The 15,318-nt window shown below is 37.8% G+C and overlaps 1 protein-coding gene across 4 annotated transcripts in view; it reads left to right on the forward strand.

The window, feature by feature from the left end:
• TRPC6 (transient receptor potential cation channel subfamily C member 6) overlaps window positions 1-14,980 on the forward strand; it is a 124,749-nt gene extending 109,769 nt beyond the window's left edge. For 2 of the 4 annotated variants that reach the window (XM_082409899.1, XM_082409901.1), the window contains exons 11-13: window positions 1,803-1,886; window positions 3,367-3,442; window positions 4,148-14,980. In XM_082409899.1, the coding sequence (XP_082266025.1) occupies window positions 1,803-1,886; window positions 3,367-3,442; window positions 4,148-4,299 (312 nt within the window). In that variant the 3' untranslated portion in view covers window positions 4,300-14,980. Of the gene's footprint in view, window positions 1-6; window positions 344-1,798; window positions 1,887-3,366; window positions 3,443-4,147 lie in introns of those variants that run through there. The other 2 variants (XR_014250097.1, XM_082409900.1) reach the window with 2 other exon arrangements.
• The last annotated feature ends 338 nt before the right edge of the window (window positions 14,981-15,318 follow it).

Genomic DNA, 15,318 nt, shown 5'->3' on the forward strand with positions numbered 1-15,318 from the left:
TGTTAGTGGCCTCTAACAAAAGAAGGAGACATCAAATTAATGATTTGCCACCATGAGGCTGTGCATTCATGAAGAGATGGACGTGATGCACACAAAGATTCCCTTTGCCCGGATCCTTTCGCTCTGATTATGAACCTGTCCTCACCCTCCATGCTTTATCATAAAAACTGGGGGATGGAAGTGATGACTCTGGTCATCATGTTTAATGATGTATTTAAAGCATAAATCATAGTTTGAAATCCAGGAATCATATCTAATATATTAAATATCATTATATTTTATAATATTATAAAAATAAATGATTATGTAATTTGAAAATAAACATTAAAATATTATTAAAATATGTTGAAGTTTGCATTTGTTTCACAAATTCATAAATTAGTAGGACTTGAAGGACTGTAGAGGTCAACTAAGGCATTCCCTTCACTGTCAGAAGAGATTGTAGGGTTTCAGCTTCTCACCTAGTATCCCACAGCTAACTTGTGGCAGAGCCAGATTTGAGTTTTCAGGTTTCTGTCAAGTGCTCTTCTACAGAACCCAAGCTGCCTCTCCAGTTAATTTGGTCAATTGTAAAATTTTATCTTAATTTTTTAAAAGTTAACATAAATTAAAAAATAATATGTACATTTTGCTGACATTATTAGAGAGGGTGAAAGAAAAAGGCAAATAGCTACATGGAAAAGGATGCTATCTAAACAATATCTTCACAATGAATATGAATCTTGTCAGCCTTGCCATACTTTTCCTATTATTATAACTCAGCTAGATCATAGTTATTTATGTTATTCATTAAATACCCAGAACATAGCACAGCACCTTACATATAGAGGTCACTCACACATACCTGTTTAATGGATGAATGTGTACATAACTGCTTGAATTCAGCATGTGGCCATTTAAAGCATCAATGCATTGAAGTTAAGGATTTTAATTGAGTCTCATTGAGCTTTACCTGTAGCAACTTAGAGGTCATTGGGAAATATAAATCATGGCTGTCTTAGTAGATAGTCTTGAAGTTTCTTTTCCCCTGGAAAAGAGTTTTGCACCCCCAAAAATATATATTTGGAGATGCTGTGCTTTGCTCAATTTCTCCTACTTATTTCTTTGTAAAACCATTTTTTCCCTTTAGAAAATGCCTTAAAGAAGTTTTTAATCATCCTCTTAACATGTTAATATGGTACTTTACCACCTCTCTTGCAGATTACTTTCCTTGTTATTTTCCTATTCAAGCAAATTCAAGCAAATGTATTATTTGAAAAGTGCTGCCCAGATAGGATATATATATATCCTAAAATTCAAATGGTTTATTAGTGCTTTCTTGGCACCTGAATCCTATCCTACAACAAAGTCTTACCCTGGTGTTTCTTCGGGAGTCTTATCACAGTCTCTACTGCAGGTGTGGATGGTGTAGTCAATCATGCTGGACTGTGGATCCCTCATCAATGGACTTCTGAGATCACCACCATTATTTTCTCAACTTGTTTGCCTCTTCCTCCACCAAGGATGTATCTGTGGGAATGTTAAAGCATGACTCTCATGACAAAATGATTGATAGCCACAAAGTCTAAGAGAGTCCTCAGACAACCTCTAATAGACACTGAGAGGCTGAACACACCTAAAGTGTCTATGATTTGTCTTGGAAGACAGAATATTAAGCAAATTAAGTTAAAATGGCACTATACATATAGAAAAGATTATTTATATATATGAGACTTAGTTCACATATATAACTATGAGATAAATACCGTCACATTTAAAAAAAATTAAATAATAATCAATTTCTAATTCTTTTCAAAATACAGTTTGGACATAGTAAACAATCAAGTTTAAGAAGTTCAGAAGATTTCCAGTTAAACAGTTTCAATAATCCTCCAAGACGATATCAGGTAAGCATGAATTTTTAAAGAAATAAGACTAGTTATTTGTAATATTTAGAAACTCAAACTATGTGATTATTTAAATGAAAATGAACTGTTATGATATTTTTCTCAATATCAAAATAATACACTAATTCAAAAAAATATTTATTGAGTAACTACCACATACCATGCACTTTCTAAGTACTAGAGATATAGAAGTGAACGAAATAGATGAAGTCTTGCCATCATGGAACTTAGAGCCTACATGTTTATTGTAAAAAGTCTATCTTACTAATGTGAATTCTCCATTGTTGTTCTTTTCCAAGTTGTTTGGGTTATTCTGTTTCTTTGCCTTTCCATATAAATTTTAGAATTGATTGTGTATTCCAAAATTGTGACTGTGTTGAATTTATAGATTGATTTGAGTAGAATTGTTGTCCTAACTATATAAAGTCTTCCAATACATGAACACAGCAAAAAAAAAAAAAAGTCTATCTTACAAAAAACATAAAGAAGAGAGTAAAAAACCCCACCACTGAGAAGTAAAGACTACTTACTGTTCGTGAATATTCTGCCAGATGATTATATGTATGTATATAATTTTACATATATTTTAATATTATTATAGAAATGTATATGTAATATTATATAAATGAGTTAACAATACTTATATAATGAATAATCATTTTTCACTTCACAAAACATATATTCATATTCATTTTAATGGATGTACTATATTCCTTTGTACAAATAAATAATCCTCTATTGATGGACATTTAAGGTTTATTTTTTTTTCACTATTATAAGTAGGACTACTATGAACATACTTGTCCATGTACCTAATTACATCATTAGGATAAGTTCTTGAAAGTGGGATTTGAGTATCATTTAGTTTAGGGTTTAGGTAGTAAGATTTGGTTTAGCTTTAGCTATATATCCACCCAGGACTTCCTGCATATGTGCTGAGCCTCTTACTTTTTATGAAAAGTATGTAGTAAAAGCAGTATCCTCATGATGGAAGCTCAGGTGCTGGAGAAATATTATTACATTGAAGCTAGCCATTCCTAAATTATTAGCAAGTATAAAATCAAAACTGGCTCCATTTCTTTGTAATGGAGGGGAAAAGCCATAAATGAGGGCACATTTGCTTAACTTTCCATTTCCACATACAGAAGTGCACACCTCTGTCCTGCCCAGCTGTTAAGCCTGTATCTTGTTCTAACACTTTTCAAGTAAAATACAAGCAATGAACATCAAGGATTAGATGTTTGCTCTGAACTTACTATTTTCTCAAGAATTAACTTTTGAGTCATTCGTCCTGGTGATGTGAAAATTACTTTTAAAATCTGGAGATAGTATGCATCCCCTACCAGATAAATCATCTTAATCTTTCATAGCTATCATTTCTGAAGTGCTTACTAAAGAGAGAAAAAATCAGAAACTTATTCCAAATGAGAGATTTATCATGAACATAAAACTAAGATGGATTTCTCTTTTCTCTGTCTAGAAAATAATGAAGAGACTCATTAAAAGATATGTATTACAAGCCCAGATAGATAAGGAGAGTGATGAAGTGAATGAAGGTGAGTTGAACACAGGGACAAGTCAGCCCCTGAGCATGAGCCAGGACCTGGGGCCTGAAGCAGAGCTGAGGGAGAGCTGGAGAGATGGGCATGGGAAGGGTGAGCTTCAACAGGAGGATAAGACAGGATCTCACCAACCATCAGTACTGCTACATACTGGGGAAATAGGCTATTTCTCCGCAGTTGGGGGCAGATGCCACTTGCTAGATAAGTAACTACAGTCATCTCTTGGTATTCGTGGGAGGTTGGTTCCAGGACCTGTGTGGATACCAAAATCCACGGGTGCCCAAGTCCCTTATATAAATGAAGTAACTACTACAGTCTACCCTCCGCATCCGCACACGTAAAACCCGAGGATAGGGAGAGCGAACTGTATTATATCCGTGGGGGGCTTGGAGGGAGAAGGAAGTGGTTGGGGATAGTGAGGGTCCGTTGCCCCCAAACCCTGTAACATTTGCCACCAATGTTTCCCTTCCACTGACTTCAGGAGGACTACGTTATAAGTTTTCTCTATAATCTTTTCACTAACCAAAATACTGAGCTGAGAAAATAGAAACCTGCCCCCATTAAAAAGTGATTTCCTTTGAAAGGATTCAAAACACAGATGTGTGTGGCATTAAGGCTGATTTCAATCTATCCCAGAATCACTAGTTTCTCTGCATTATGTATTTACAATTGACTTCTTATCACTCTTGTTTTGCAAAGGGGAACTGAAGGAAATTAAACAGGACATCTCAAGTCTCCGCTATGAACTCCTTGAAGAAAAAACTCAAAATTCAGAAGACCTGGCAGAACTTATTAGAAAACTTGGGGAGAAATTATCAATGAAACCAAATCAAGAGGAAAGCAATAGATAATGCAAAGTCTTTCTTTAAAATTCATATTTATTTGTCCACTTGAAGCCATGTTATTTTCTGATTTATTTTTTCAAGTGCCAATATGACCAGCTTTTAAAGAAGAAAAAGTTCAAAGATAACTTGGGTCATCCTATTATTTGGAACTCTACTATTTAATATTTTTGGTGATTAAATTTCATTATTCAGGCTAAAGTTTGCAGATTATGACAAAAATTATGCCCAGTTGTTTGGTGCTTGTTTTGTAAACTGCTTTCTTGGGTACAACTACTGTGATGATGTGATTGCCATGTAGTGTCTGCCTGGGAATCATTTCAGCTGACAGGGCAGACACACCATGTTGTGGTATGTCCCCTGATGGAGATTTCAGGTACCTTCTTGCCTGCTCTATGGATCCCTTGCTGGTGACTTCCAGACTTGAAATCTAGAGAAAAATAATCTCTTGCCATTTAGAGAATACTGTTTAATCATCTACCCTTCTTAGCCCACACAGAATATGATGATTGATAATATCTGTGCAAAATGGGGTTAAATCTTTCCTAAATTTTCTGATTCATCTCTTTGAAAATGTTACACTTACCAGTGAAAAAGTATTTCCTTCACTGAACTCTGGAAACAGTTCAGTTCTCTGTGTGTGTGTGTGTGTGTGTGTTTGCACATGTGCATGTGAAATACTTGTTCTATTTTCTTTTGCAGCCAATACAGACACTCAAAAGCTCTTTATATTATACTTTATATTGTACGATGTACAATTTTTTATTTTATTGAAAAATTATTGGCCAAATATGAACACTTTATTGGAGAAGTATCAAAGCCACAAACAATTATCGTTATTTGCTTCAATTATAGTACAATTTTTGTGCCATTTCCAAGGGGCTTTACAGGTGAATTCCTACATTTGGCCTCAAATGTAAAGGAAAAAACGTGTTGAGGGAACTTGCAAATACTTAGTATGTCCTACCCTCCTCTCAAAATATATAAAACAGGAATTTGAATTTATGAGCATTTACCAAGAGGTTGCTATTACTTACTGATGATGTGAGGCCATATCTAAAGCAACTAAAAGAAAGAAATGAAGGTTCACTATTCAGCTACCCAAAGACTGTCAACATTTGGATGATGCTGGGCATTGACCTGAAGTGCTGCTTTAAATTCAATAAAGAGAGGCTTCAAATGCAAATTTTAAATTTCATTTTAAAGGTAAAATGGTCACAGAGAATCTATTTGGCCCCAACTTTGATTTAGTTTACATCAAAAAACCTTTATGTAACCAGATCAGAAAATACAGCTGAGATTTTTATATACAGTGATTTTATATTTATGGTTATTACTTATTGAGAAATTATTTAGTGATACAGAAAAGGTCTGTTTTCAAATGTTCTGTGACAACATTTGAATCAGAATTTTTAAAAATCAACTTCATAACCAAATGCACTATCTGCAAATTAAAATAATCTAAATGCACAAAGCTTGTGTGTCATGCCATGCAAGAGATTGGCCTCCAAGCCAAGGAGCACTCTATGACAGCAAATGGGCTTGACTCCAGAAGATTCTGGAAAAGGTATTTAGATTTCTCAGTGTCTTTTAAATTGGGTTGACTTGACAAGATATAAGTTTTAGGAAATGCAACAGGCATGACGATGAGTTCCTCAGTAAAAGGCACTGCCATCAAGTGCCACCTGTTATTGTTCAAATTTAAATGTCCTGAAGTCAACACATTTTCCTTGAAGTGCAACTGAATTGGCATCTCTTCTAATTTCCTTTTAATTGGAAGATGAAAAGACAACTCAAGCATATTTTAAGAAAGGCTTTAAAAATTCCAGCAAGAACTTAATTCAAGGCATATTGGCAAAGGATTGTCAAAGCACAACGATCCTTCAAATATCTTAAGACCACTGGCTTTAAATCCTGTATTCATGTTGCAGTTAGCTTAATCTTTTAAAATTAGGTGGTTAAGAAATTTAAATGTGTTTATCCAAACTGCTATCTCTCATATTTCTTTTCTGTGGTTTGGTGCTTTCTGGAAGTTTGGGTACCATAAGGAGGACAGAACAATGGTATCTGGCACTCTGACCATACAGCTACTCCCTGAGGGCCAAGCCCTGCTGACTCCTCATGGCAGACCATCCACCAAAGAACAAAATGAAGCCCCTGGTTTTGTACATAACTGCCTAGTTTTACTCTCTGCTGTTCTCATTACTTTGAGACTGAGAAATAACACAAATTTAATATGATTTTACTAGGGATATAAAATGAATCACCAGTATCTACTGCCTGCTTAAAACTTTGCCAGGGATTAAAAGGAATAAAAAATGTGTCTGACCTCAAGGAACCTACAACAAAGTAAAGAAATAAGACTTAATACAACTATAAGAAGTGTTTATTGAGCACCTACCATGTGCCAGGCACTGTGATAAATGCTTTCCATGCTCTATATAATTAAGTCTAACTTAATGCTTACAACAGCTGTATGAGGTAACTATTGTTACTATACTCGTTTTAGAAATGAGAAAACAGAGGCTTTTAGTGGTTAAGTAACTTGCACATAGAGCAAGTGTCAGAACCAGGAACAAAACCTAGGCCTGCCTCACAGCAGAGGCCTCACAGTTACCTGGGATCTTGAACAGCTATTTTGGAGTGTGGTTGTCTCATTGTGAAGCTTATATTTCAACCTCTAGGTTAGGAAAAATGGGCTGTATCTGAAAATATTCCATTCTATACCCAGTCCAGAGATACACAATCATGTTAATCATGACAGGCTAGGGGTAAAAAGAATATTGGGCTTCAAAACGATTGCAGATACAAAAAAGAATAAAAGATGGAGATGTATATTAAGGAGTGGGGATAGTGTGAGCAAGGCCAAGAGTTGGGCATGAGTGTGGGACACTAAGGGAGAAATAGTGAATTCAGTGGCTGTGACTTGGTGAGAACAGATTGACTTTATTTGGACAGTCTCTGCCACCCATCCAGCACTATTCCAGTATTAATCTTATCACTATGTGAATAGTAAAAGAAAACCCAAAACTAAAATTTTAATTAAAATGGAGAGACTATACAGTAGTATTTGCCAAACAGGCAGCCTGACCTATTAGTGCCCCAATAGAATCACTGTCAAGACCAATTTCCAGCTTTGGGCCAAGGGTTTTCTCTAAGTGCCACATTCTAAGTATGGCCTGCATCTATTCTGATTCTAACAAGCAGATACAGCCTCCTTCTTCACTCTGAAACCATCCCTCGTCATTGTGTGCCAGGCAGGGGTTATGAAAGCCATGGCAGCTGTCCCCACAGTCTGTTGAGTGGTGCTGGGTGGGAGGTCCTACACTGTAGTTAGAGTCTCTGCCCTTCAGTGCAGAGGGTGCAGGTTGAATCACTGGAGAACAAAAAAGGATGTGAGTTCCTGACCCAGACCTCTGTGTTGTACTCTGGAAACTTACCTGAGCAAGTTAACCAGAGGTTGTGTAGGAGCACAGCTCGGCAGCCTACCACTGGCAGAAGTTGAAAATTCAGCCAAACATCTGTTACCGTACACAACATTGACTTATATTCTGAGTCTTTACTTTTACATGTGACTAGCTGAGGTTAGAGATACACCACAAACTCTATGAAAGACCCAGGTAATTAAGGCAAATGTATTGTTTTTCTTGAATCACTAGAATGATTGCTTGAAGTTTCTTCTTTACTCTATGTACAGCAACAACTGTAAACGTTTCTATGGAAACGTTTAAAAATACTTCTCCAGGATGAATATGATAACACCTATTCACAAGTCACAAAAAGCTTTCATTTTGGAATCAATTTTTGTAGAAATTTTGTACAACTGAGTAAATAGCTAGAGACATTGACCAACTGTATGATAGGCTTTTTTTATATTAGTGCCACTTGATAGATAATTTATCCAGTGTAAGTGGATCATAGGGATATCGATTCATGTTTTTCAAACTCTTTGAAAATGACAGATCAAATAGCCCACATATTCAATGGTAAGGGGAGTTCTACATACTAAGGAGATTACATAAGTCACGGTACTAAAAATTAGTTTTTCAGATTCATCATAGTTGTAGCACTCCCTAAGTATCATGTTATCGAAGACACTGAAGTAAAAACCAAGAGAAAATAGGTATGTACAGAATCTAAGAATGCTTTACCTTTCTTCTTTTTCTAATGCCCACTCTGAAAGCCAAAGGCTTTTGTCATTGTCCACTGATAAACTGTAGGAACAGTGTGTAAAAAGTAGGCAGACAGGCATGTCCTCTAGTAAATGCACAGAACATTACTTTTTTCCCTAAATCATTAGAGGAAGCCTTGATGATGACATTCGAGAAGTGAGTCTTGAACTTCACTGCCCTGCCTTTTTGTCCTCATCATTGTTCATGAAAATAGACTTTCATAGCACCACAAGAACAGACTCAGAATAAATTAAGTTTACTAATTATCATGCCTGAGACTAAAAGTACTATGGCAATGCTCTGCTTTTGCCTTAACCTTTCCAGTATTTTGTGATTCAGTCATCTGACATTTACCTTTCACTCTTCCTCAGAAAATGTACTCTCAGAATAATTGGAAAAGGTCAAATTTCAGTGTTACCTTATATTTCAAAAAATGTTAACATGTCATATCGTCGCTACTATTATTATGTAGAAGAATATATATACACACTATACATATATATAGTTTGTCATTATATTTAGTCTCTAACCATATAATGCATATATAATATATGCATGTTATGTATATATATATATATATATATATATATATATATACACATATATACATGTATATATATATGATCAATGACATTTTTTAAAGCATAGTAATGATCTTAGAAAAAACATTATGCTTACAAATCTGGATTTTATTTTGTTTCTTTTCTCACTTGTCCTTTTCTTTCTTTTTTCATTTCAATGATTCAACTTTTTTTCCTAGTCTCTATATGTTATCTACCTCTTCTACTGAGTTCTTTTCAGTCTAGTAGCACAGAGTATAGGATCTAGAGCCAGAAAATATGGGCTTGAATCCCAGCTCTGACAATTACCAGCTGTGCATTTTTCACTAAGTTGCTTAACCTTTCTGGGTCTCATTATCCAAATTCCATGGATTAAAAAAAAAGCTAACATCATCTCCTGCATAAAATTTCTGTGAGGATGAAATGGGTTAATACCTCTTAGACCCAGAAAATCGTACTTGGCACATATAAGCATTCAGTTAATGTTAGCAATTGTGGAGAAAGGATATGGCTCTCAAATTCCTTTTTCTACCCTGTCTTAAATCTCTCCCTCTTAAACCTCATAAAATCTTATGACATTTAAGTTTCAACTCATGTTTCTCTGATTGGTTGATACACAGTGTCTGGAGCATTGTGCTGAGAAGGAATCTGAGGCCCCTGTGGAGAAAAGGAGGAAAGAGAGATACAGAGACAATTAACAATGCTTGCCATGCACATGGGAAGTTGGCCCTCATGCCACATATTTGCCATCCTTGAAAAAAAGGAATCATATTTGAGCAATATTTTGGAAAATTTCAAGGCATATTTGTTACTTTTCACTGTAATAATTTTGTTATCATTTTAAAATAATATCATAAGATGGTTTAGGGCAGGTACCATATTAGATTCAACTCATAAAACTTTTATTTAAAACCTATTATATTCATTGCAATGTGCTGTGAACCAGTGCCAATAGCAGTACTAGAAACAGAATACAGAACTGACTTATAATTAGTAGTTCGATGAGGCCTATTTTAATTTATTCATCCTAGAGAGCTATACAACACTTGGGAAGAAACTCTTCAGCATCCACAAAGTAGGAAATGAAGCCTGGACTCATTTGTGTTAGGTTTAGTTTACCTGCTAAGGTTTGTGGTTTCATCTCATTTCTTAGAAGACATACCAAACCCATGTAAGGAAATCTTGGCATTCCTGATTGATTTCTACCTCCTTCTTGGAGGGTAATCAACATGACTCATTCACTTCATACTTTTGTTTAATAAGATAGTTATCCTTTGGCTCAAGAAGTAGTAGGCAGTAATGAATTGATCCCATGCCAGCTTTTTTTCTTATTAATTCATTTATGGGTCTAGCCTATTGAGTTTTCTCAAAGACGTGATTCAGTCGTCTTTCACGAATGACTAAGAGGATACTGTTAATCCTTGGCTGTGTCATTAGTTCACTCAGCGTTTAGCCTCACTGATGATGAGGAACAGACTGTCATAGTTTGTTGCTTCTCCCTGATGCTGTCCATTCTGGAGCCCAGTTATTTTTCCTCACAAACCCCTAACTCAGGTCTGACCCTGGAATATGTTTGAGTTTTTCTCTCTTAAACCGATGACATCTGGCTGATGGCTGAAGAGCTCGGTAGGCTTTATAAAGATAACCTTGGTGTGAGGAGTGGTCAAAGGCTAGAGCGTTTTGAACGTCTATCCTTCAGGACAAATCAGAAATCCTGAAGTATTGTTTGTGCTTGGAAATATCATTTAATATGTTACAGGATCAGCACATTTAAAAAAAAAAACAACTTTATTCTCTAAGCAATCTGGGCTGAGGTTGTGGCATTATGGGAGAATAATGATTTTTCCAGCAATTCACTAATACCTATTGTTAGAGAATCTGGACATTAATTGTAGCCTATCTGCAGCTAACTGTAACCAAGGATCATCCCGTTCCTCCTCCTCCTCCAAGCAGGGGCCAGGCCTGCAGCCTGCTAGTATTTTACAATATATCATGAAAATTGCAAATATACTAATATCAAATGCATTATCATAAAATTAAAATAATACAATATTCAGTGTGCTTTGACCTGTGCTTTACAAGAGATGCATCTAATGCTATTGATACTTTCATTCCAGTGATTTTTATGCATCTCCATGCCCGGTGCAGCACCTGGGGTGTTGTGGGTGTCAGCAATAGGGGTTTATTCAGTCATTTCACTTAAAATTCAAACAACAATCAGGACACAGATTCTGCCCTCAAGGAGTTCTTAGTCAGACACAGGAGTCAGTCATGTCGCCTGTCAGTTCGATGCCATGAAAGCCCCCAGGAGGAGCATCAAGGTGTGGGGGGGAGGAGGAGTGCTTCATTTCAGGTCAGAGAGGCTTCTGGTTGGAAGTAGCATACATTTCAGACAAGCCTGCATTAGGCTGAAGCATTGCTCCTTTTACCCTCTGGGAACAGCGGTATTGGAAGTACATCTGTGGCTTGGCACGCTCCTTGTCTTTATGTAGCCTGTCTTAAAGAACGTTCCCCAGAAGCAGACTTGGAATGAAGCTATGCTTCCAGGCCCAGGACAAACTGATGAAGAGTTGGGGAAAGCAGGACAGGGAAGAAGAAATCCACACAACTGTCTGACGCAGGCAAAACCCCACTAAGGGTAACTTCAGCCTGGTCCTGCAGAGGAATTCTGAAGTTCTGCCTCTGGACTTTCATGCCCTGGCCCATCAGTCCTTTGCTTAAGGGCTGACCCAGGGTGATGCAAACTCCCAGGCATTTAATATATAATATAAACCTTCAGTGGCCCAAGGGCAGCCTCCCAGAGAACACGTCAGGTGCAGGCATTTAGAAGCAAAAGCACACAGATGTCAGGAGGAGATGCGCTGTAAAGAGGTCTGCTGGCATCTGGAGAAGCACTGACAGCGTCCACTCCACTCCCAACGTACAGTGTCAAGGACGGTATTCTTTGTAACCATAGATTGTGTCAGAATTCTAAAATGCTACTTGGTTTTCTATGGATCTTTGGAAATTTGAGAAATAGTATCTGTTTTTGAGTCTGCAGAGGAGATGGTTAAGATCTTCTTGAAATCAAGGAGATTCTGGGTTACTTGTACTTGGTGGTTTAACCCCAAGTGTGTACCCTCCAGAAACAGGGCTGTTTCCACAGGTGGCTGCTTAATTCATTAAACTAAATAAGTGTTGAGAGTTACACATACATCCTGGACCAACATACCTCATGAGGCAGCTAGGTCCTTCAAATTGCCCACCAGTTGGTATTTCTTTAAGTAGAGGTATAATATGTTCCTCTGAAATGTAATTTTAATAAGGGTGATATATTAACCAGTTACGAACATCAAACTGAATGAATTTATCTAGACCTCTAAAGAATGAGACCCAGAATTGGTAACTTTAGATGTAGGTGGGTCCAAGAAAAAATCCAGAATATGGGGCCATTCAATTAGACACTTTACAACCAAGAATATCATAGCAGTGTCCCTGGCTTAAGGCACAGCAGAAATGTAATAGAAGGCTGTGGAGAATGCAGGAGCCAAGGGCAGCCTTTGCAAAATGCATCAAGGAGCACCAATGACTGATTTTTCCCTTGCATGGCCTAATTCACCATATTCATGATGCTATTGCCGCCAAAAAAGACTTTGCATAACCCTTTGAGAACCATAACCCACGGATTTATGTCACAGGCACTTTCAGTGTTCCCAGCACATACTGGGTGCTCAAAAAATATTTTCTGAATGAATACATTTGTTGGATGAATGTATTTGGTGCCACTTGATACCCCAACAGGGCTTGCTATACCTCGGGAGAAGAAAAATAGAACAGGCTTTAGGCAGAGAAAACTCCTGAGGGAGACCTGTTCAAGACTTGCTGGCCAAACACTTTGACATGAGACCCCCAGTAACCTCCTGCTGGCTCAGTCAGCAGTGCGGGCTAGTGAGGGACACAGATCTCTAATGCTGCGAGGCTCTCTCTATCTGGCCACCATAGGGATCTACCCATAGACTGAGAGAGAGAACACACGAATCTGCCTTGACTTGGGCTCTTTGTTTCCCCACTTTTTGAGGACTGTATTCTGGTCCCAACCTTCTGGGTATCACCTTTCATCCACACCAGAAGAGAGATTAGAGTTGAGAAGAAGTCTGCCTGGGTGACACCGTGCAATCAGAATTGCCAGGGAGAAAGGGGCAGCGGGAAGCAGCCTTTATCTCTGCCACCTTGGTTTCCTTTATCATCAGATGAGGGGAGTAATCCTTGCTGTACACTTGACATCCTGAGATTAACGTGAGGTGCAAAAAAAAAAAAAAAAAAGTGATGTCTCTAAAGTTTTTAAAAATTTCTCCACAGAGCAAGACAGCTACCCTGAACAGAAAGTTAGTGATGGCATTCTACCCCTTAAGGGTTGCCATTTGCTTGGAATAATTGAGACTCTTCTACCAAAATCTCATTGACAACTAATGGGAAGAGAGCAAATATCAACCCAGTCTTTGACTGGTTTCCTGGAAGGTGGTAATCTGTGGGTCCATGGAATCCTGTGACTTTGGCTTTTACCTCTCAGAATTCCTTTCATTCTCTTTTTTTAAAAAATTGAGATATAATTGACATATAACATTATGTTAGCTTCAGGTGTACAATATAATAATTCTATATTTGTGTATATTGTGAAGTGATCACCACGATAAGTCTAGTTAACATCCATCACCACAGTTACAATTTTTTTCTTGTGACAAGAACTTTCAAGATCCACTCTCTTAGCAACTTTCGAATATACAATGCAGTATTATTAACTATAATTACCATGTTGTACATTACATCCAACTTGGGCTTTTCTTGTTCCCATTATGCCTGGCTGCTAGCCAAACCACAAGGTATTCTATACAGACCTGGGAGGTCACACTGACACAGTTCAGGCAGGTTGGCGACAGGATGTGTGAGGAACCGGGCAGGATGGCCCCAGCCTGCTGGTGCCAATGTGTGGCAGTGTGGTTCAGAGAAACACACAGAGCTTCAGAAACAGATCTGGAGGGAGACCCCATGCTGCCGCTTACCACCCCCCGTGTGAGCTTGGACTAACGTTGAAACTTTCTGAGGCTCATTTTCCTCAGCTGTTTAACAATGCCTTCCTCATGAGGTCAACGTGAGGATTAAATAAGAATATGTGCAAGAAGCACTTCATTTTTTTTTTTTTTAATTTATTTATGTATTTTTGGCCGCATCGTGTCTTTGTTGCTGCACGTGGGCTTTCTCTAGTTGCGGCCAGCAGGGGCTACTCTTCAGTGCGGTGCGCGGGCTTCTCATTGCGGTGGCTTCTCTTGTTGTGGAGCACGGGCTCTAGGCGCATGGGCTTCAGTAGTTGTGGCTTGCGGACTCTAGAGCACAGCCTCAGTAGCTGTGGCGCACAGGCTTAGTTGCTCCACAGCATGTGGGATCTTCCCGGACCAGGGCACGAACCTGTGTCCCCTGCATTGGCAGGCGGATTCTTAACCACTGCGCCACCAGGGAAGCTCAGCACTTCATCTTTGAGGATCTTACAATTGAGCATCTCTGTCAGACGTTGGGTGATACAATCCTCAGACATCTTTTACCCCTCGTCTTCCCCAGACACTGAACTCACTTTTTAAAAAATTGAAGTAGAATTGATTTACAATGTTGTGTTAGTTTCAGGTGTACAGCAAAGTGATTCAGTTATACATACATATATATCTATTTTTTCAGATTCTTTTCCCTTATAGTTTATTAAAAATATTGAGTATATTTCCCTGTGCTATATAGTAGGTCCTTGTTGGTTATTTATTTTATATATAGTAGTGTGTACATGTTAATCCCAAACTCCTAACTTACCCTCTTCCCCCTTTCCCTTTTGGTAACCATAAGTGTGTTTTCTATGTCTGTGGGTCTATTTCCATTTTGTAAATAAGTTCGTTTGTATTGTTATTTTAGATTCCACATATAAGTGATGTCATATGATATTTGTTTTTCTTTGTCTGACTTAATTCACTTAGTATGATAATCTCTAGGTTCATCCATGTTGCTGCAAAAGGCATTATTTCATTCTTTTTTATGGCTGAATAATATTCCACTGTATAACCATACCACATCTTCTTTATCCATTTATCTGTTGAAGGACATTTAGGTGGCCCGACTCACTTTTGAGATACCTGTAAAATAATCCCAGGACAAGCCTCAGGATATGCATCTGGGCCAATAAAGACCAGGCTAAGATGTGTGCTGACCTTTGCCAGGTAGTTGGGGGAGGGGAGTGGTCCAGAGGCACATCAAGGCCCATACACCCCCTTCTCATCTGT

The sequence above is a fragment of the Balaenoptera physalus genome, assembly GCF_965194825.1.
Source record: "Balaenoptera physalus genome assembly, chromosome: 10".
NCBI classification, from domain to species: Eukaryota; Metazoa; Chordata; class Mammalia; order Artiodactyla; family Balaenopteridae; genus Balaenoptera; species Balaenoptera physalus.